Genomic DNA, 22559 nt, shown 5'->3' on the forward strand with positions numbered 1-22559 from the left:
GGAAGCCTGAATTGAGTTCTACTAAAGCCTCTTTCATGTGTTGATGAAAATAGCTTCTAACTTGCAGGTGCCTGTAAAAGTCCTCTTTTCCCAATCCTTGTTCGTTTTGCAGAGCTTCAAATCTCTGGAAAGCCCCCTTGTGGACAAAAGAGTAATTGCTGGTTAAGTCCTTTGGGATCCATCTCTCAAATCTATCATCCGAATCGTAGGCACACTGCCTCAGGATTTTAGATGCATGCTCCAATCTACAGGTTTTTACTACTTCCTACCAGGATTTTAGGAAGATGTCAGGCAAGGGATCCTCTGAAATCATAAGATCATCTTGCAATTTCTTATCTGCCAGTAGGGCTGCTACCGGAGTTCCTTTCACACTTGTACCTTCTATATCTTTCCAACCTGCAGTGTACATTGGTGAGAGTAAACAAATTAATGGTCTCAATTGAGCTGCATGATAATACTCTTTTAGGCAGGGAAGGCCCATTCCACCCCTTTGTTTTTTTAATTGCAAAGTTCTATATTTAATCCTGGCCTTTTTCCCTTGCCAGAGATATCCTCCTGTCCCATTCTAAAAATTGTTTAAGTGATACTTCAGTTGGCAGGCACTGGAAGAGGTAATCTTGGCAAGATATTCAACCTAACTGATTCTATCCAAGAGCTCAAACTTAGAAAGGGAACAACATTCCACCTTTGTATGTCTGGTATCCAAATTTTGATACCGTCAAACCTTCCCCACATTTTCCCGGGGTATACGGTATTACCGTGACTAATTAAAAATCACTTTGCAGGGCAGCGTGACATGCGCGCAGTTCATATGGTCAATGCTCACGCGAAGAAGCACCAATCCTAACTTGTAGCATACCAGAATGACGGGGAGAAACTCAGCTAAAAGCCTCCACCAAGCATTGCCACCCAAACAAAACATAATTCATACCCCAAGAAATTATACGCGCTTGTCGATTTCACCACTTCACACAAACCACAAAAGCCCGCTATCAAATGAAAGCAGATTCTGATGATCACGAAGATGTCTGCCTCCTCACTGTGCGACGAAAACTCAGCGAGCTAGCAGCCAAAGAGAAGCAGAAAAAAAAAAAAACTTTGCTAAATCATACAGTATGTCTTACCTTCGCTGTTTTGTGGTCAAAAGTTATATTCCACCCCGAAAAAACGCTGCTAATGTCTCCTCATATTACTGTGTTAGTTTGAGATCAATCACGAAGGTCCTGCTTGTTTATATAAAGAGGAGGGGGTTTCTAGAGTGGAGGGAGCGCTCTTCATGCAATAACCTATCTCTGGGCTTACTTCCTTCTGGATCGTCATTGGTGTTTCTATGGTGAATTTGGGCGGGTCGCTGAGCTATTGACCGGCGTAACTACGCAGTTAGTTTCACCGCTCCGTCTCATGACTACGCAGAGCGCTCACAGAGGTTTTTGCTGAGCAGTCAGAAGCGTTATTTTACTGTTTTATTTGCATTTCGTCCTTTTATGAGAGCTAAGAACAATAGCAAGCAGAAAAAAGGCTGAAAAAGTGTTTTCAACAGAGGAGTTTCTCCGTATGCTTGGACGAGATAACTATACTCTGCCCAGATGCGCCTAAATGAGCGCCTGGACATACCTATGTTAAAACATCTGTAAAACTGCTCAGGTTCATTTTTAGCATGTATTTTTGCGCAGTCACCTTTTTCTCAAGTAAAAATTTAACCAGATACATTGAACGGAGTGGACTTCTTTTTTGTTATGACGATGGTACGTCATATGTAGGCCCCTATAGACCTATATGCGCAGCATTTTTTTTTTAAATGACGGTAATGAAACTGATACCGTTGCTATTTTTAGATACCGTGGGATACATTATTACCGGCTTACCGCCCAACCCTACTGCTCATCTTATCTTCATTCTGTCCTGCTGTTTTGTTTTTTGTTTTTTTTTAACATAAATCTCATATTTCTCTCCAAATCAATTGCTCCACTGGACGTTTCAGTACAAGCCTGCTGCTGCTCTGTGTGTGGCTGTCAATGGAGACTACGTCGCTGTGGGCTACCATGGTGATGGCATCAGACTTTTCAGTCTTAACCCAGGTGTGTTTTTATGTCTTTCCTCTTCTCTGCATGAGTGTTGTCCAAAATGAAGATAGTGTGTTTTTAATATAGATCTGGTGAACGAGCCTAACAGTCTTCATTTGATCGTAGTTGAGGAGATTTGGGCCTCCGAGGACCTGGACGTGTCCACGCTGAGCCTGCTGTGGCTCGTTGAGAACGCAGAGCAGACCGAACCAGAGCTGCTGCTGTCTGCAGGAAGTGACAAACGTGTGAGGATCTGGAAGAAGAAAGAAGGAGAGGACGGAATGGTAGTCGGCCTGGAAATGTTGGGGCTGTCCAGTGTGCAGTCAGGCCCCATCCTGGCATTGGCACAAAACTCCAAATACCTGGCTACAGCTACAGGTGAGTGTTCCAGATGGTAAAGTAAAAACACGACTTTCAAAGGCAACATACTTGTGTTTCTGAGGGAGAGGCTGTGTTTTTCAGCCTCCTCTTCTGAAAACTCAACACTTTCTGCTTGTAACTCTTTGGTATTCGCTCTTCTGTATTTCCCTTTAATTAGATGACTGTTTAACCTTTCTGTGGTGGCTGGACAAGCTGCCCCTCAACCCCTACGTTGACGCATATATATTCCTTACCGGCCACACTGCAGGAGTCACCTGTCTGGCCTTCAGCCCTGATGGTAACCTGCTGCTGTCTGGCGGAAAGGATCAGGTACGGTGTGTTTGTACTGCAGTGTTGTGACAGTGTCAGGATTTTGTTTTTGAACATTCTTTTTATTGAACATTTTCAGAATTATAACAGTCCAGTACAATACATACAGATTATGAGACAGATGTAGCAAATCCAGAACACATCCACAACAATTATCTCAAAAGTCCTTGTTAGGCCTTGCTCTTTAGGCAGTTGTAGTCTGAGTTTCCAGGTATCTTTGCACTTTGTCAAACTTTGCTGCAAAAAGGTCATTCTGACCATTAATACGAAATCTTAATTTTTCCAGAGAGATATAGTCTGCCATCAAAGATCTCCACAGATGCAGTGATGGGGGTTCCTCTCCTACCCATTTATTCATAACAGCCTTTCGGCCCAACATAAGCAAAAAATGTATAGTATTCTTATGGGATCTGAATGAATCATGGATATATCCCAATAAACATAATATTGGATTAGGCTGTAGTTGCTGTTTAATGATCACACTAACCTCATCACATATACTTTGCCAAAACCGTTGAATCTTTTCACATTCCCAGAGGCAGTGAATTCTTGTCCCTAACATAGTCTTACACTTTGGGCAGTTTGGAGAGGCCCCTGCTGTGTATTTACTATACATGTATGGAGATATATAAACATTTTGTAAAATATTATATTGCATTTCTCTGAATCTTTTACATATGAAAATCCTTGATGGCAGAAGTAGAATTTCCTCCCATGTTTCAATGTCTATTGTCATTTCCAACTGGGTCTCCCACATTCTCCATAGGAATGATAGTCTGTCTGTTTTCAAATATTGTAATCTGGAGTAAAGTTTGGAGACAAAATGACGTTGTTTAAGATCTAAAAGAGTCTTTTCTAGTGAGTTGAAGTCATCTGCAAGGTTGAGAGTTTCCATTTTGGTGTAGACATAGTGTCTGACCTGTAGGTATTTATAAAATTCTTTTGTTGGTAGTTTGTATGTAGCCTGTAATGCTTCAAATGTTTTAAATTTTCCTCTATCCCAAAGGTCATGAATATGGTAAATTCCTGCTTCATACCAGTTGTCCAAGTTAGGTCCATTGCCCCCCCTTGTTAATTCAGGATTATCAAGGATTTTGTTTTTAATACAAACACTGACTATTAATATAAAACACTTGCTGTTGAGTTGACATGACACAGTATATGATATCACAGAGTGTCTTGATGAAACTCCCTGATCAGTTTGAAGGATGCCGTTTGTGGTGCTGTTGAACTGAATGAAGAAAGGTGTCTCTGTAATGCAGCCCGGTGGCTCCCAGCCTTTTTCCTATCATTTAGTGAACAGGTGTCAACAAAGTGACACATTTTATGTTTATTTCACATTATATTAATTGCATAACAATAACAGCACAGAACAACTGATTAACTGTACAATTAACCCACTTAGTGAGCGCAATAACTGCAGGAAGTTTGTGTAAAACAAGCAAGTTTGCATCAGAGGTGAGTTTCCTGATATTTTTACGAACTTTTTATACAATTCTTTGCCTGTATTTTTTGTATTTGTATGTTTTGTTTTTTTTTATTTCACCAATCGCGCACACTGAGTAGGCTGCTTTTTTGATCAATTCAGTGTTTAAGACATTGTTTTATTCGTTCTTTGGTTGTGTGAACTGCGTACTTTCTAATGCAGGGTGAAGCCTCTTTAATTTAGCTTGCGTTCAGGTCTTCATCGTGTCCTTCGGCGACTCCTAGTGGGGGTTGGGACCCTCGGGCTGTGAACCAGTGATTTCAGTCGATATACTGCAGTACTGACAGGTGTCTTTGTTTCAGCGCCTGATGGTGTGGGATGTGAGCGGGTCTCCTTTCCTCTCCAAGGCTTTACCTCACTCCCACAAAGACTGGATCACCAGCTGCGCTTGGACTCCAGACTATGTGGTAAATCCTCATCACATTTTGTGTTGTATAGAAATTTAAGTACGCTGAGTTACAGATCTATTACCTGAAAGTCTTATCACTCTGTTCTGCCATCTACAGCACCATTGTGTTTCCTTTAACTTGTCTTCATCAAGCCTCCCTTTTCTGCTGCAGGTCAGCACCTCAGTCGATGGGCGGCTTTGTGTCGTGGATCCGCAGACGGACCAGTGCCTCAGAGAAATTTCCTGGGGGAGTCCTCTTACATCTGTCAGCTGTGTGGTGAGCAGATCTATCTTTCGGAGAAAAAACAGCATGCATTGTTTCCCTCTCTTCAAACAAAACGAGATGTTTGGTGCTTGTGTGTGCAGGGACAGTATGTGATCGCCGGCTGTGCAGAGGGAGCGCTGCATGTTTGGACTCAGGAAAAGAGCGCAGAAATCTGCCACATTGCTGCACATGAGCAGCGTATCAACCACTGCGCTCTCCTACTACACACAGGTGAACTGTCTGGAGTGCACATATACTTACTCTTTGTAATTGTTCTCTTTTGCTTTGTTCCTAGTTTGATAGTTTAATTTCTGCATTGTTTTTAAGACAAGACCAAAGAAGTGAACCCTGAAGAAATGACTGTTCTCACTGCGTCTGATGACGGCTCAGTGAAGCTCTGGAAGCCACTACAGGTCTGTCGGTCCAAATAAGATTAGAAAGTGCTTTAAAAGGGTTTTTCACAATTCAGTGAAATATTTCCTTTATATGTATGTGTATCATTTTTGTCCTGGTCGTGTTTTTTAGCGTTAATCACACATTTTCTTTGGCTTGGACTCATCTAAAGTTCTAGTGTAGATACAGAGCTGAAATGACTTCCTTAAGGTTTTTAATCATAATAAGAGTGGAGACTGTCACTTATTTTTCTATTTTTTGTTTCCTGTCTCACTTTCTTCATGTATTTATCTGTGTTTGTATATTTTACATGCAGGTGGAGCACTACAGCACCTTCCAGGGTCACAGCGGTGCGATATCTGGAGTTGTTTCCAAAGAAGGACTCCCAGAGTTCCTCACTGTCTCTGAAGACCGCTCATTACGGTGCTGGACATTGACAATAGGTAATCCTTAGTAATCTGCCTTTATGTGATATGATATGTTGTGCGTGTACCTTTTTCTTTGAAGAGCTCTGTGCTTTGCTTTTTTTTACCCTCAAAAAATTTGGCAGTGCATTCTTTTGGCCTTGAATGGTGTCTTCAGGTATTCCTTTCAGGCTGCATTCAGCCCCAATAACCCTCACAACTAAGGTAGAGCAGCATAACCCAGGGCAGAAAAGTCAGCAAAGTACTCATGCTCATTGCTTTATGGCATGACGTGAGTGAAGTGAGTGAATCAACATTTTATCAGTTCAGGTCTATAAAAGTGAGGGGGACAAAAATCCTCATTTCTTGTGAATGTGATGCCCTTGATCACACCAAAAATGTTATGGGTTGCACTTTATATTAAGGTAAACATATTCACTATGAACCAGCTGCTTATTAGCATGTATATAGTGGCCTTTTTCTGGAGGTTAGGGTTATTAAGAGTTAGGGTTACGTTATTAAGATCATAATTGGTTAATCTGTGGTGTGTCCCAGTTCACCAGTGTGTCCTCTCTTTCCAGAGGGTCCTCCGTCAGAGAAGGGCCCAGTCACAGCTCTCTGCTTCTATCCCAGAGATGCTTTGCTTCTTGTTGGTTATGAATCCGGTTTTCTCGAGTTATGGCAGCATGAGTCCGTTGTCGGCTGCAAGCAGGTGAAAACACGCACCAGAAAGTGGATGTATACCACAGACAGGTGTGCGGTGTTTGTGTAATTGCATGGTGTGTCTGTTTGTGTGTCAGACCTCAGACAGCGGCATCACAGCGATCTGCTCCATGCCCGACGGCCAGTTTGCTGTCGGCTACGAGAAACCTGCTGTTGATGTGTGGAAGCTTGTGTGGAATCAACAACAATGCACAGCGAGGTAAACAGAAGCAAAACAGTCACGCTGCGAAGCTGCCATGCTGGCCTGCAGTACACTACTAAGAAAGCAACAGAATAGAACAATGAACACATTTTTATTGACACCAGTGTTCATTTGTAGGTGACAAACAAATGTGATAGGAAAAAATGCAAATATAGATTGAAAGTTATCAGCCTCAACCTGTTCAAAATATGAAAAAGTAGTAAAGAAACATGCACATGAGGAACTATTTTGATGTTTTCACGCCTTAAATTATCTGAAAGTAGCAACTCCACTGTAACTGCAGTTTGCCGTCATTTGCTGTGTGTCGTCCCCTCTCTGCCCTCTTTCCTGTCATGTCTTCAGCTGTCTCTGTCACAATAAAGCCCAAAAATAATAATAAAAAAAAAATGTTTCTGAACATCACTTACAGTAAACAAATGATCCAAAATGAAACCAGCTGACGTGAAACTCGTCCCTGATGTGTGTGCATTGAGTTGAAGAGGAGGCGTTATAAGCTGATTGAGAGCGGTGTTTCCGTGTGGACCTGAAATAAGGTGTGAGCAGTTCGTTTACACACTAACCAGTCTCGCTCTGTCCTGTGTTCTGTCACTCCCAGTCCGGTGAAGGTAAACACCTACAAAGTGAACACCCCAGTGGTCCGCCTCAACTACTGCTCCATCCTGCTCGGTGTGTCACGCGATGGAAGAATATTTGCCGTCGCGGCCGATGAGGAACACATGTGGTCCCAAACATTCGCCCAGTAACTCCACATACTGTTCTCTGTGTACCAAATCAGTCAGCGCAGTTTTAGTGAATCACTGCTGTTTTTTTTGTAATATATTATGACATGCCTGTGAATATTCTCATTCATCCAGGTCATTGTAAGCTTCAGGGCATTCAATCGATCGCAACTGGACTTTGTCAGTTTGTCTTGGAAGACGTTTCGCCTCTCATCCAAGCAGGCTTCATCAGTTCATGCGCATCACCCACTGGAACACAAACTGGGTGTTATCAGAACTCTCCAGCACAGAGCTGATAATGTTCCAACCAGCCAAAAGGCCAGAGACAAGGAACACAAACACCTGAGGGATGCTCTCAAAACTTGTGGTTATCCCAGCTGGTCTTTTGTGAAAAGTTCAGCCGCTTCCAGAAAGAACAGGGTGACAGAGGAAGAAAAGAGAGACAGACGGCATAACATTGTCATTCCATATGTGTCTGGTGTATCAGAGAAACTCAGGCGAATCTTTAACAAACACAACATCCCGGTACATTTCAAACCTGGGAACACTCTCAGACAAAGGCTGGTGCACCCCAAAGACCGTACACCTCATACCCAGAAGAACAATCTGGTGTATGCAGTCCAGTGCAGTGAGGAATGCACAGACTCATATATTGGGCAAACAAAACAGCCACTGAGCAGACGCATGGCACAACACAGAAGAGCTAACTCTTCAGGTCTAGACTCAGCAGTTTACCTGCATCTCAAGGAGGAAGCACACTCCTTTGAGGATAAAAATGTGCATATTCTGGACAGAGAAGACAGATGGTTTGAAAGAGGAGTGAGAGAAGCCATCCATGTCAAGGTTGAAAAACCATCTCTGAACAGAGGGGGAGGTCTGAGACACCACCTATCTCCCACATACAATGCTGTCCTTTCATCTCTTCCAAAGAGATTCAAAAACTTAGCCTCTGAAAATAAACAACAAAGCCATTCACACATGGCTCAAGGAGCCTCCCAATGACAAGAATGGGACACTAACGAGGCAGACGACTGTCGTTGACACCCAAGGGTCGCACCCTACCCCGCCTTAATGGGGGATCGTTTGCCTCACAATAGAGTGATACTATCCTTGGTTTTGGGGGTTGGCCTCACTCAGAGGATAAATACTTGAACCTAACACCATTTCATTGGACTAGAGCTGTCGTATCTAGTCCGGTGCGCATGAACTGATGAAGCCTGCTCGGATGAGAGGCGAAACGTCTTCCAAGACAAACTGACAAAGTCCAGTTGCGATCGATTGAATGCCCTGAAGCCCAATATATTATGACATTAATTATTAGTTATCAATTCATGGAGGTGATCAGAGAGTTGTCTAGAATGCTGCTGATGATGTTTGTCACATGTCCTGATTACATTAGCTCTAAATGATTGCTGTAGGTAGCTGAAGCTGATAAATTCTGGTCATTTCACTTCATAGACGGATGCTCATTCTGAATATTTACAGCAAACTGTTTGAATATATTGTTTAAGATTTCCTAGATGGGAGCAAAGAGTCCGAATTATGGGTTTGATCCCGAACGATGAGAAAAGCATGTGGCTGGTGGGCGAATCACGGGGAGAAGTTCAGATTAGCTTTATTGTGAGTTTGCATTTTCTGTTACTAATAATATAAGACTACTACAAATAAAATGTGTTTATTTTAGCTCTCAGGCTTATGAAAAGAAAACGCAATTGTCAATTAAATGAGCTTGTCTTTTTTATAGAAAAACATTTCTTCATCATTCCAGTTCAGATTTTTGTGACAAATTATTAAAAGACAAATGGCTTTTTTATTCTGTCTGAGCAGCGCCTACATTTCAATTCAACATGAAGTCAAACGTCAAGTGTGGTGCACCACAAGCTTTGGTTTCAGTAATGTTGATGACGCCTCTGTCCTCTTTTTTCTCAGTTTGCAATGGGCCCCAAAAATACATTACAATCAGCTTTCAGCTCGATGAATCTAGAGGCCGACGATGAGGAGAAGATGGGGAGCGTGATATCAGCCATAACAATGAACAAAGGTACTAAACATCTACGGTTTTTACTAACATTTTGCACAGCGTACCAACCTTTTTGAATCAGGGTTGTACTGTCTGTTTGTGCCAGTCTCTGATTTGTTTTCCGTATTGTGTGATTATCCAATGTGCTTTACATTCTTTCAGATTTTGTGGTGTGTGGAGACATGAAGGGCAACATGTGGTTCATTCAGCCTCCTGAGCCTTCCACCTGGAGCAGCAGAAAACATGTAAGAGCTGAAATACTCTGAAACACAACATGAGGGATGAGCTTATGTGTGGAAAACAAAAAAGACAGACTCAGAGAAAACTACATTTACAGTTGAACCTTTCTGCATAGTTTTTAATGAATTATTGCAGCTTGGTGTTTCTCACAAAAAGTGGTGAGGTGGACTTTCAACAAAGTCTGCAACACTGTTTGATCATTGATCATCAGTAAAGAAAAGCCACAAATCCTCACATCTGACAAGCTGGAACCATCATGTTTGACATTTTTGCTCAGTAAATCGATTAGTGGTTCTCAGAGTTGCTGATTAATTTTCTCTTGATTGACAAATTGTTTCAGCAGAACTTTCAACTGACAAGCTGAGCTGTAAAAATCTTGAGTGACAAGAAGAAAAATAAAATCACCTGCCTTGTCAGTAAGCAGCAGCCGTGTCTTTAGTTCAAACCCTCCCATCAGGCTGGATGGGAAACGAAAGCAAACATCAGAAAGAGCTGAATGTCGCTTCAAGCTTTGTATTCTTTTATTAATGATGGTGTTTTATCCGCAGGCTCACAGTGACAGGATCAGTGTGCTGAGACTCACTGACCGCACCATCATCTCAGCCTCCTATGACCGGACAGTGAAGCTGTGGGACAGAAACACCAAGAAGCAGGTACATCAGAGTCCCCAAAGAATAGTTTGACATCTTATTCGCTCTGTGGTGGAGAGGTTGATACCGCACTCTTGTCTGTATGTTGAATATGACAGACAGGAGACTGTTAGCTTAGCTCAAAGACTCAACTGCTAGCCTGGTTCTGTCCAAACTTAAATGGTGAAGTGTCGTTTTTACACCAAGGTTTTTCTACAGATGAAACTAATTTAACAAAAGGTGATAATTAGTGAGCTTTAGAGGTACTGGGGGACAGATTTTGTTAACTTTGTGCAGAGCAAGGCTAGCTGTTTTCTCCTGTTTCCAGCCTTTATGCTAAGCTAAGCTAACTGGCTGCTGTGGTGTCGATCTTCTCATCTAATTCTCAGTAAGAAAGTAAATCTGAAAGTTCTGTTCTTTTCTTATGCAGCATTCTGACTAATTTATTCCTTCGCCTTCATTTTTTCATTATTTTAAACTGTCTTTCAGCAACTGTTACCTTCTGCTCTCTCCCTCTCCTCCTCCAGGTGGGTATGTTTGTGTGTGGAGGACCTGTTGTGCACTTGGAGGTGAACCCTGAAAAACCCACCGAACTGGTTTGCAGTGACGGACAGGGAACGCTCTTCTTCCTCTCCTGGAAAGAATGATCCTCAGGATATTCCACACTAGATTGAGCAGTTAAGAAAAGCGCTTAATTGCTACGCAAACCTGTGATTGCCAGGAATGTTTGCTGCCTCCTTGCTTCAGTGCCTTTGAATATGCAATAAGTGTATTTAAAAAAGAAGTTGAAAATTTACACTACATATAGAGATAATGATCTATGTAATAATTGCGATGTCATGCTTACATGCCTTTAATTTTGATGGCAAAAAACTTGCAAGTGTAACAAGCAAGTATAAAAAAATAACTAAGCTTGAAAATGTTAGCAGTTATTGTTCCTATGAGGTGAATTATTTCTGTTTTTTGTAAGAGGATGCAAATAGAAATGTGGAGTATGAAACACTTGAAGTGGAAAAATGGGTGCAAGAACCATAAATGGTCTTTTCTTTGACATTAAAATATTACTCTCATCAGCACTTTGATGTTCGTTGTTGTTACTTTCAACACATTTGACACATTTTTCAGCAACAAATATCTCACCAGGCTTGAAGGCTGGAACAGGATCTGCATTGAAGTAATGTTTCATCTGTATTCATGGTACCAGAAAAGGGGTGGAGACAGCCTTGTTATTGCCAGATTTGTGTGATTGATTGCATATAAGATAAACCAAGATCAAAGAGTTAATATTATTTGCCATTTGACGTTTTAAGAAAGTTCTGAGAGACCCTGTCCAGCTGTGAGACATCAATGGCAGACATGTAAACACAGCTTATTAGCTAATGCTTTTACAGCTCTGTTATCTGCACTAGAGTGCTTCTGTTATCTGCACTAGAGTGCTTCTGTTATATTGACAATGAGCCACATCAAGTTCAATAAAAACTCATTAAGTCAGTAGAACTATACCCAGTACAGGACACTGAATTTTACTGGTTTCATCATAGAATAGAAATCACATAATACTGTTGTAGAACATTTCAAGCATTGATTTTTTTGTTTTTTAAAATATTTGCCTATTCCATGACTGGCATGTCTGGCAGTGTTTACAGGTATTATCCTTTTCCTTTTTCTATGTATTCAGTTTGAAAATTTTGCTTTGCTGATCAAAATTAATGATAATTTACAGGAAGAAAGAAATGGATGGATAAAAATGAGAACAAGGCTCAACAAGGATGGATAAAAATAAACTTATGTACGTACAAGTAGCTGAAGAAATGAGTGTACATATGAATATTAGAGTTGGGCGGTATCCAAATTTTGATACCGTCAAATCCTCCCCACATTTTCCCGGGGTATACGGTATTACCGTCACTAATTAAAAAACACTTTGCAGGGCAGTATGACATGCGCGCAGTTCAGACGGTCAATGCTCACGCTAAGAAGCACCAGTCCTAACTTGTAGCATACCAGAATGACGGGGAGAAACTCAGCTAAAAGCCTCTCCCAAGCATTTCCACCCAAACGAAACATAATTCATACCCCAAGAAATTATATGCGCATGTAACGAAAACACGAAAAAAGCGCACGTCAACGGTATTGAATCTGCTGATTTCACCACTTCACACAAACCACAATAGCCTGGTATCATATATGATACTTATATATTTATGGTGGAGATGTGAGGCAGCTCAACAGGTGATCCTCGATCTGACCCCCCGGAAAGGGCTTTGAACAGAAGGGACAGCGGATATCAAATCAAAATCAAATCAAACTTTATTAATATAGCACTTTTCATACACAATAAAATGCGACACAAAGTGCTTTACAACAGTTAAAAACATTATCAAGGAAAACTTAAAAACAGAGAAAACCCATCCCTGCCACCCACCCTCCGTATGTACATATGGACACCCACACAAACACACACACAGAGTAATGAGACAGGGGATGGCACTGAGGATCGGGGAAAACGCCACCTTTGGGGCCATCCACACTGAGAGGAGTTGTCACAGACCATGACCACAGGCAGCACCAGCACCCAGGCCCCCCCCCCAACTCCAACAGACAGGTGGACCCCCACACCAAGGTGGGGAGCCCCCGCCCAGCCGGGCCGAAGGGACCCGGGACCAGCACCCTCAGCAGCAGACCAGACACAACTCTCAGTGTGGAGGACCCCCCCTGAGGAAACAGGAAACACTGCAGTTAAAAGTAAAAGGCATGATATAAGACAACTAAAATAAATTAGACAGTTAAAGGAAGAAAAATACATAAGATAATAAAGTAGATTAAATAGGATGAAATACTATAGAATATATAACCGCAAAATAAAAGGCATCAACAAAAGATAAATGATAAGAACGTAAGAGAATGTAAAGGTCAGTTAAAAGCCTGATTAAAAAGGTGCGTCTTTAACCTTCTTTTAAAAATATGAACAGTCTCTGAAGACCTGAGGCTCTCCAGCAGGCTGTTCCACAGGTATGTGGCATAGTGGCTAAATGCCGCCTCACCGTGGGTTTTAGTTCTGGCTTTTGGTATGAATAAAAGGCTGGTGCCGGAGGACCTCAGGGTCCAAGAGGGTTGATACGGTAAAAGCAGGTCAGATAAGTAAGGGGGCGCAAGGCCGTTGAGACATTCAAAAACTAGTAAAAGAACCTTAAAATCGATCCTGAAGCAGACAGGGAGCCAATGCAGCAACTGTAAAACGGGTGTAATGTGGGCCCACCCTCTGGTCTTCATCAGCACAGGTGCGGCTGAGTTTTGAAGTAACTGGAGGTTTGAAATACTCTTTTTAAGAAGACCAGAGAGCAGGGCATTACAGTAATCTAGACGACAGGAAATAAAAGCATGCATTAGCACCTCTGTGCTGGCCTGAGAGAGAAACGGGCAGACTCTGTTCTATGTTCTTAAGATGATAAAAGCCTATTTTTGCTATATTTTTGATATGTGGGATAAAAGTCAGCTCAGAGTCAAAAATCACGCCCAGGTTTTTTACAGATTGTGTTGGTTTAAAATATTGTAATTTTAGTAAAAGTTTCTCCGTCTGGCCTTCAGGACCTATAACTAAAACCTCTGTTTTGTCCTGGTTGAGCTGTAGGAAATTCCTTGCCATCCATGACTTGATATCTAAAATGCAGTTAAAAAGGGTATCTATTGGCCCTGTGTCATCAGGAGACACGGCAATGTACAGTTGCGTATCATCAGCGTAGCTATGGAATCTGATGCCGTGTCTCCTGATGACGTCTCCAAGAGGAAGCATGTAAAGATTAAAAAGAATTGGAACCTAAAATTGAGCCTTGGGGAACCCCACACCTAATTTATGGGTTCCTGAGGAACAAGTATCCATACTTACATAAAAACATTGCTCTGTGAGATAAGAGTGGAACCAGTGAAAAACAGTACCAGAGAGGCCAACCAGGTGTCTGAGTCTATTCAATAAAATGTGATGGTCTACTGTATCAAAGGCCGCGCTTAGATCCAGTAGAACCAAGACTGTGAGTTTCTTGTTATCTAAATTCCATCTGATGTCGTTTAAAATCTTTAAAAGTGCTGTCTCGGTACTGTGGTTCATCATAAAACCAGACTGATGTTTCTCTAAAATGTTGTTTCTGTTTAAAAAGTCATTGACCAGTTTTTCTAGACTTTTACTTAAAAAGGGTAAGTTGGATACAGGTCGGTAATTATTAAAAACGTTGGGGTTTAAAGTGCTCTTCTTCAGAAGGGGATTCACCACAGCTGTTTTAAAGGCAGTGGGGAAGACGCCTGTCTGAAGAGAGCAATTCATAATGTTTAAAAGCTGTTCCTCAAAGAATCCATAAAATGATTTTAAAAGTGATGTCGGAATTGGATCTAAAAGGCAGGTTGTTGGGTTTACTTGTGAGAAAACTTGGCCAAATGTCCTCGCATCAACCAGGGCAAAACTCTCCAGTGTTTCCTCAGGCAAGGACAACAATTCAGCTGTAACAGATAAAACTTGTTGGCATAAAAGGCTGGATCTGATGTCCTTGATTTTGGTTCTGAAGTGGTCTGCAGTTCTCACAAAGAGCATTAGATGGCATGTTAGAAGCTTTATTAAAGTTTGTGCTTGTTAAAATATCAAAGGTGAAGAAGAGGAACCTGGGGTTGTTTTTGTTGTCTATGATAGGTCTTGAGAAATGAGAAATCCTTGCCTGTTTAACTGCGTTATTGTAGGATTTGAGTTGTTGCCATAAAGTCTCGAGGTGGATTGTTAATTTTGATTTCCTCTCAGCACTCCTGCAAAGTCTTTTCAGTTCATGTATTTTATGTTGTTTCTCCATAGGGGTGTAGGTTTTCTTTTTATTGTTTTGGTTAAGGGCAGCACAGTAGTGCAGCAGGTAGCGCACGTGCCTCACAGCAAGAAGGTTGCTGGTTCGATCCCCAGGTCAGGCCTTTCTGTGTGAAGTTTGCATGTTCTCCCCGTGCAACCCCGAAAGGGATAGGCAGTAAAGAAGACGGATGAATGTTTTGGTTAAAGGTGGAGCTACTGAGTCGAGGTGTAGGTGCAGGTAAAATTTCAGCAGGAGTGCTCTGTAAAATCTCAATAAAATTTGCAGCCACTTCAAAAGTCAGGTAGCGCCTCCTCACTGTTCTCACCGGGGCCTCCCACTGGTTAAAACTGGTGATGTTAAAAAACACACAGTAGTGGTCAGACACAGGTAGGTCAACAACAGAGGACACACCAATGGACAGTCCATGGGTTATGACCAAGTCCAGGGTGTGTCCCCTGTTGTGAGTTGGCTGTGTGACGTGCTGCTCAAAATTTAGACAATTTAAAAGGTTTAAAAATTCTCTGGATATTGGATCCGAGGTGTCATCAACATGTAGATTAAAATCACCAGTTATTAAAATCCTGTTATAAGAGGTGTGAATAATTGATAAAAGTTCAGAGATTTCACTGATTAAAGAGATAGAGCGATGGGGTGGTCTACATACAGTGATGCACAGAATCGGAGGGCTGCTAAAAACGAAGGCGTGATGCTCAAATGATGTGAAACTGTTAAAAGACACTCCATTAAAGGTCAGTGCGTTATTTGCGATTGATGCAGTTCCACCTCCTTTTCTACCCCCCCTAGAAAATAAAAAATTAAAATTTGGTGGGGAAGCCTCAGTGAGAACAACAGGTGCACCAGTGCCAAGCCATGTCTTGGATAAAAGAAGACAGTCTAATTTATAATCTAAGATCACATCATTCATTAAAAAAGTCTTGTTTAAAAGAGAGTGCACGTTAGGCACTGCCACTGCCAGCTGCCCAGTGTACTTGGATGAAGTCTGTCATGGCGATAAAAGGAAGGGCGATTCCAGAAAAGGTTGAAATTGTCAATAAAGGCCAGGTTGTGTGAAGTGCAGGTGTGCTGGAGCCAGGTGCTCATGCTGAGGAGTCTGACGAACCACTCAGCACCGCGGGAGCGGGTCGGGATAGGTCCGCTGATGAAGACCCTCTTCCCGCATAACTCCGGGAGGCTGAAGAGATCTTTAAAATCCTTTTTTGTTAATTCAGACTGTCGCCGAGCTGTGTCGTTTGTGCCGATGTGAACGATAATCCGGGTTATGGAGGTTGGAATAGACTGGAGCAGTTCATTGAGTTTGTCTGTGATGATGGTGACAGTGGATCCGGGGAAAAAATATGTGGTGGCGTTGAAGAAGAAGAAGCTGTGAGGTGACAGTGTTACCACTGTTCCACCGTGCCACCAATGCAGGTGATCCAGAGCTGACTGGAGGAGAGGCGGTGGTGCCGGCCCCTTTAGAGGCAAACTCTCGGACAGGGCAGCGGTGAGTCCCGGAGTGTCTCCGCACTGCGTCCCTCAGGAGTCTCTGGCGTGCCGAGATGGACGGTGCCCTAGAGGAGGGCCAGGGCTGCGACTCCACACTACCGGGCACCGGCTGGGAAGAGACTAGCCCGCTTGCACGTTCACCGGCCTGCGACAGCAAGTCGAAGCTATTCTGGAGTTTGGGGGGGGCCAGGTATCATCGACCGCAGCTCTCCCTCTGCCGGACACCACCTGGGAATCTGCTGGAGGGCGGCTAGCCGTGAGTGGAGGGAAAACTGAGGTGTCAGTCAACGGAGGCATGATATCTGTGGCTGGGAGTGAGGGAGACCCGCCATTGTTCCCACCCGGAGCCCTCTTCCGCCTGCGGACAACCACTTCAGTCCAGGGGGTCCCTTTGTTTGGAGCGGAGCAGGCAGGTCGTTGACAGGAGGAGGATGGTTCCCAGAAAACTGTGTGCCCAAGTGCAAAGGTGGTGTTCAGTGGTGTGGGCTCACTGATCCGTGATGTGTCTAGCCAGTTGGTCAGCGTCAGGAAACAAGACCTGATGGTGGTCACCAGGCAATCCTTCCTCTGCAGCTGGTTCAACATCCGTTTCTTGTCCTTGAGAAGGTCAGTGATCTTTTTGTATGCCTTCTCTAACAGTTCTTCCACCTGTCCAGGTGAGTCAGCAGTGTCCAGTGTGGGCATGGCGGCTCACTGGTTATGTTAATGCTAGCAGCAGACACTGGATTTTCTCAGAAATGCAGAGATTCCAAAAACAACAGGCCTCTCGGATGATTGCTGCTCGTGCAACGTTATTCAAACCGAGAATCTTTTGCAGCTTGATGAAGTGTATCAATTTTAGATAATTTCGCTAGGACAGGCTAGTGTGTCTCTGTTCCAAGCGTCAGAGTATGTCGGCGCTTGATGATGACCTCTGACTGCGTGATGATATCTGTGAAGAGTGGACACAACAGAGGTGAGATTAACACACTGTCACAGTGAGATATAAATGATGGATGCACATCACATCGAGCAAGAGTGCTGCGTTTGGACATCTAGATTACATGGGCTGACTTGGCAAACCGAAGAGCCTGCTGAAACACAATTGACCAGTGTGAATGCTGCACTCTCATCCCAGAGATGGTGTGAAAAACGGTGCCTCAGGTGGCCAAAAATAGTTTGAAACTTCATTTGACTGCATGCACCAGGCTAAACAGTGACAAAAGCTGGAGGGGAAGCCGCTGCGAGACTCACGAGTGGATGGGATGTGCAGGCAGGAACAGTGCCTTGCTGCCCTACATTCTCCTCCTCCATCTATGCTATGCTGCTGCCAGCAGTGAGCAGGCATGTGAAGTTGTGACCCATTTCCCTACACTTGCTAGAGGCGAGCCTGGGAAACCCACCACACTAGTGTGTTTTGGCTCGCAATCTCATGCTTGCTGTCACACCACCACCATCTCTGCGTATCTGATTGTACAGCGCAGAGCAAAACTGCATTTTCACTTCCTCTGCAAACTCATGTTCCCGTTTTATGCACTCAAACGAAAAGGTGGCCGATTACTTAATGTTTTCAACTCGCATGCTGCAGTATTTGCCACTGACAGCCGCCGTCAACACGCTCTCTGACATGAAAGAGCGAGCATGTCACCACTTCCAGTTTTACGCCAGAGTTCAGCTCCACACAATGGGGTCTCTGATGATTTTAGTTGGCATGCAAGCACGGGAAAAGAAATTATCTGTTCAGGAATGCAAATTCCCCAAATACTCCATTTTAATTTCAGTGTGGGGAGATCAAGAGTTGTGCTGGGGGATAATTCGATTTAAAATTCAAGATGTGGTGTGAGTCTTTGAGTTTGTGTACCTTTGATACAGTCTAGGATATCTTTTCTCAGCCTTTAAGGCTGTTCTTGAGCTAAGTGTTAAATGCTGTCTTGTTTTAATTTACTAGTATGGCTGAGTAAAGCTAACACTGAATACCCCTCCCCGCTATTTGACCATCTTATCCAAAGTGCTGTTATTCCCCCTGAACACGTGTCCCACGCCTGTCTGCAGTCAGCTGTCTCATGCATCAACAGTCATACCCCAAATTTCGTCACATGGTGAGTCATTGTGCCAATATTGCCAAGCTCGTCCACGATTTCCATGGAAGTTCAGCAGAAAAACTGCATGTTCCTGTATGTGAGCTGTCGTCTAAAAAAGGCAAACCATCAGCTCGCTAATGTGTCTGACGAAGAGCAGTCAGTTACTAACACTTATTTATAAGACACAAAATGATTAAAAATAAACAAATGTAAAGAAAGTAATACCGTACTGTAAATGTGGTAACTTACGGCCATGGCGGTTGTTAACACGGTAAAGGCCGATCCAAGCCTCTGACACCGGCCGCTGGTGTGTGCCTCGGACCCGGGCGGATCTTGCGCCGACGCTGCGGGCGGAAGAGTGCCGATTCCCGGGCAGCCGCTCGGAAAAGGTGCGGTGGGGCGTGCGGCCTGTCTCCTCTCCGGGTTGATGTTCCGCTACGACGGGGGGCTCTGGGCTCACATTTCCGTCTTCCTTGCGTTTCCCCTCGCTGTTGTTGTCGTCCACGGGTGACGTTTAGCTAATGCTGTGGTGGTGAGCGGAGCTGCCGTCGGCGCTCGCCCCATGCTGCCCCAGGTCCGAGTCGCTGCCCTCCTCCGATCGGCTCCGGTTGGCCTCCGTGTCCTCGAAGCTCCCCGAGAAGTCCACCATGAGGCTGGTGGGCCTGGTGCATCGGGGTCGCCGATAGGAATCCCGCTTTGTGCCATCTTTTCCGAAAGCAGAGGGAACCGGGTCTTCTTGTAGGCGACTTGCTCTCGTCCCCATCTCTAGCGAGCTAGCTAATTCAGCTGGCTAGCCGAGCTGCTTCCTCGAAGCGAACCGCCACAAAACAAGAGGACGAGTTAACCTCGAAACGACCCTTAAACTGCCAAATGTCCGTCTGGAAGCTCTAAATAATAACAAATACCAAGCAACCTAACCCACCGAGGATATGTACGCAGTTCGACGGTCTCGCTCTGGCCTCAATTTGACCTCACTGTCCACATTTTCCTCTTTGACGTGCCCCTTCTCGCTGCTGCAGCGGAAATAGAGCGTTTTCGCTTCCTCCTTTGAGCCGCACACAAGCATTTACGGTAACGTCACAATTTCACCCGAGCAGTTTGAAATCCAAATTTGAAACCACGTTGACTTGTTTCTGTTTCTGTTGCTGTTGTTGCCTTTGATTTTGGTTACTGTTTGTCGTCCTAAGTAACTCCGCCTTCAGTCTCCTTTATATTTGATGGTTTGAGAGTTACAACACGTCTGTGGGTCATTACGGTAAAAAAGTACACAATAATACTGACCAATCAGAGCTCTCAATAGAGTAGCCAAGCAGCTGGTCGAATGAGGAAATTTACTGTAAAGCAGCAGCCACACTGAGCTCCCTTGAAAAGCGTCAGAAATAGATGGTAAAACTGCAGCACATTAAGCATTAACGTTGAGCACCAGAGGACCCGTTTGTCCAGAGCCGGAGCTCCGTCCGTGGGCTTTAAATTGTGGTGTTTGCGGTGAGTTTACTGCGTCAGTTCAGGTTGTTCACAGCTAACAACCACACCTACGTTAAGTCTTGAGTCAACGCAAAAAATAGGACTACCAGGAAACAAGTGCACTGCTGTTCAATGTTGAACAATCTTTCACTTTATACTGTGTGACAGATACATCTAGCGGCTGTCTTGGCATTGTAGCTGTGATATGATTTTATTTCTGATTACATTTTGTTATGAATTGATTTAAAACACTAAATTAAAAGCACGAAGAAAGGGCTTGCAGTTGAACAAAAAAGATCTTCACATTGATTTAATCACTTCTGTCATTTAATTTGGTGTACTGCTGTTTCGGGTTCCCTGATTTTCGTTATATTTTACTACTTTTTTGCATTATGTCTATGCATTATGGTGCTCCTGCTGCCAACTGAAACTGTGAAAAGTCTGAGCGTCTGTTTCCAGACTTTGTTCCCTTTTTATGGATGCAATGGATTCAATTGAGCAACACACCCTTAACGACAGGAGCACAATGCTTGTTTAGGCAGCGGAAAAAATGCTGCTGAACTGCTTGGCTCAATACTTAATGCTGTCCAGGATTGTGAGCTGTTGTGTTTGTGACAGAGATGTGACTTTGATGCTGTGATTGATGTGTTTCTCCACAGAAATGAGGGCGCTGACTTTGCAGCAGACAAACGTGGCCCAAGGAGAGCAGCAGCAGGCCTCATGTGGGAGAAGCCTGACCTCCAACTACGCTCCTCCGAGTCTGGAGAATAAGTTCTTGGTTCAGACCTCCACGCTGATGCCTCAGCCCTCCTCTCCGCTCTTTAACTTTCCTGCGCAACCTCCCTCTTGCCCCTCGCTTCAGCCCTCCAGCCTGTCCTCCACCTCATCCTCCCTCCTCTCCGCCTCCTCCCTCTCGCCTTCTTTCACCTCTCCTCTCCTCAGCACTGAGAACAAGCTCCTAGGTAGCCACTCGTCTCTCTCCTTTTCCCTGACCTCTGTTCCCAGTGGCTCTCTGCTCTCCACGTCCCTGGCCAGCAGTGCTCTGCTCAATCGCTTTGCTCATCCTCCTTCATTCCTACCTCATGGTCTGGGTGAAGAAGAGAAGAGGGATGATGGGGAAGCCAAAGGCAGAGAGGAAACATCCGAAGCGACACAGTCTTGTCTTGAAGAAACAAGTGTGGTAGATGAAATGTTCTGTTACTTTGGCTGCTAATACACTCTTATTTGACAAGCATTATTTTTAGTGCATCCCATTTTGCGGCATTACCGTTTTAATGTCATTTCCTCTGCATCAGACGCTTTCTGAGGAAGATGATGGTTCGTCTGAAGAAGAGGAGGAGGAGGAGGAGGATGCTGGGGCAGCCATGGAATTAGCTGGCCTGAAAACAGAGTTGGACAGCCAGGAACTCGAGCAAGCTGTGGTGGTCAGACTGGAGGAATTCACTGAGGTTGACGATAAGATTGAAGAGGAGCTGAAAGAGAAAAAGGTGGGAAAAATATTTTATACTGTGTGCTGTGTGTACGTCAGAGAAATGTCCTCTGTTTTTGGTCCTGTCTTTGCAAGTTTAGCATGTCTTTGCAGCAATGCTACCAAATTATTTTCCTGCGTGCTTATTTTACATGTTGGTTGAAATGACCTGAAGTCCTCTGAGCTGTGAACTTAATTGTCTTTCTGTCTGTTCCTCAGTATCTCCTGCTTAACGCCGTGTGTTGCTCCCTGGTCAATAAGAACACACCTCCAGGCGAGAAGGACTGGGACTCAGAGAACAGCGTTTGGACCAGGATCACAAACCTGGCAAAGGACATTTCTGTCCATGACCCACAGTTTCTTCTCAAGGTGTGTATGTAGGTCTGTGTGGGTGGCTTGGTGTGTGCCGGGGTTGATATCTGAAGGCATTTGTATTCCAAACTGGTCTGTAGCTCCTTAACTTTCATTTTAACTTTAAAATGGTTTGTGGACTGTTTCAACCCAACTGCGACTTCATCATGCTGTTATCACAGTCAACCGATCAAGAAGAACAATCCAGATCATTAAATCATTGCTCTTTCCTGAGTCACAAGTTTTACACCAGTTTCTTGTTATACTGGAGCTTTTCTGCTCTTTGTGAGGTGTCTCCATGTAAAGCCTCCTCAGTGTTTCTGAGGTCCATCAGAGCACAGTTGTTAGGAATGCCATGTACCACAATGTCTTTTTACATCTGAAATTGTGGAGAAAAGTTTTGGTTTAATGCAGAAAACATCAGTGTGATGTGCCTCTGCGTTGCCACAGAGCTTCCAGTATAATTATTAGGTGGTTAACTGTCAGTTTTTGATCTGTATTGTCATGAAGAACCAAGTTTTCACTTTATTTTTTCATTTGCAACATGTTTTATCCATCATGTGATGTGCCTTTTTTACCCACTCATTCACAATAAGATGATGTTCTCTGAACACAGCTGATAGCTGTATTGGCTTCTTTTTTGCCAGAGTACAATTCATTTTCTGATC

The 22559-nt window shown here is 43.7% G+C and overlaps 2 protein-coding genes and 1 pseudogene across 3 annotated transcripts in view; 2 read left to right on the plus strand and 1 right to left on the minus strand.

Annotated features, from left to right (window-relative positions):
- LOC139339138 (telomerase protein component 1-like) overlaps window positions 1-11298 on the plus strand; it is a 38094-nt gene extending 26796 nt beyond the window's left edge. The window contains exons 40-55 of one of the 2 annotated variants that reach the window (XM_070974617.1): window positions 1982-2078; window positions 2190-2441; window positions 2602-2753; window positions 4542-4646; window positions 4800-4904; window positions 4994-5123; window positions 5220-5305; window positions 5602-5728; window positions 6271-6401; window positions 6490-6611; window positions 7210-7353; window positions 8845-8953; window positions 9263-9374; window positions 9516-9598; window positions 10142-10246; window positions 10750-11298. In XM_070974617.1, the coding sequence (XP_070830718.1) occupies window positions 1982-2078; window positions 2190-2441; window positions 2602-2753; window positions 4542-4646; window positions 4800-4904; window positions 4994-5123; window positions 5220-5305; window positions 5602-5728; window positions 6271-6401; window positions 6490-6611; window positions 7210-7353; window positions 8845-8953; window positions 9263-9374; window positions 9516-9598; window positions 10142-10246; window positions 10750-10869 (1980 nt within the window). In that variant the 3' untranslated portion in view covers window positions 10870-11298. The remainder of the gene's footprint in view (window positions 1-1981; window positions 2079-2189; window positions 2442-2601; window positions 2754-4541; window positions 4647-4799; window positions 4905-4993; window positions 5124-5219; window positions 5306-5601; window positions 5729-6270; window positions 6402-6489; window positions 6612-7209; window positions 7354-8844; window positions 8954-9262; window positions 9375-9515; window positions 9599-10141; window positions 10247-10749) is intronic. The other variant, XM_070974618.1, reaches the window with a different exon arrangement.
- LOC139339143 (E3 ubiquitin-protein ligase znrf2-like) overlaps window positions 1-19611 on the minus strand; it is a 52690-nt pseudogene extending 33079 nt beyond the window's left edge.
- A 295-nt stretch (window positions 19612-19906) lies between these two features.
- LOC139339148 (telomerase protein component 1-like) overlaps window positions 19907-22559 on the plus strand; it is a 34312-nt gene continuing 31659 nt past the window's right edge. Inside the window, exons 1-4 of the mRNA XM_070974631.1 lie at window positions 19907-20093; window positions 20732-21252; window positions 21368-21559; window positions 21760-21909. Coding sequence (XP_070830732.1) covers window positions 20734-21252; window positions 21368-21559; window positions 21760-21909 — 861 coding nt within the window. The 5' untranslated portion in view covers window positions 19907-20093; window positions 20732-20733. The remainder of the gene's footprint in view (window positions 20094-20731; window positions 21253-21367; window positions 21560-21759; window positions 21910-22559) is intronic.

The sequence above is a fragment of the Chaetodon trifascialis genome, chromosome 11 (assembly GCF_039877785.1).
Source record: "Chaetodon trifascialis isolate fChaTrf1 chromosome 11, fChaTrf1.hap1, whole genome shotgun sequence".
NCBI classification, from domain to species: Eukaryota; Metazoa; Chordata; class Actinopteri; order Chaetodontiformes; family Chaetodontidae; genus Chaetodon; species Chaetodon trifascialis.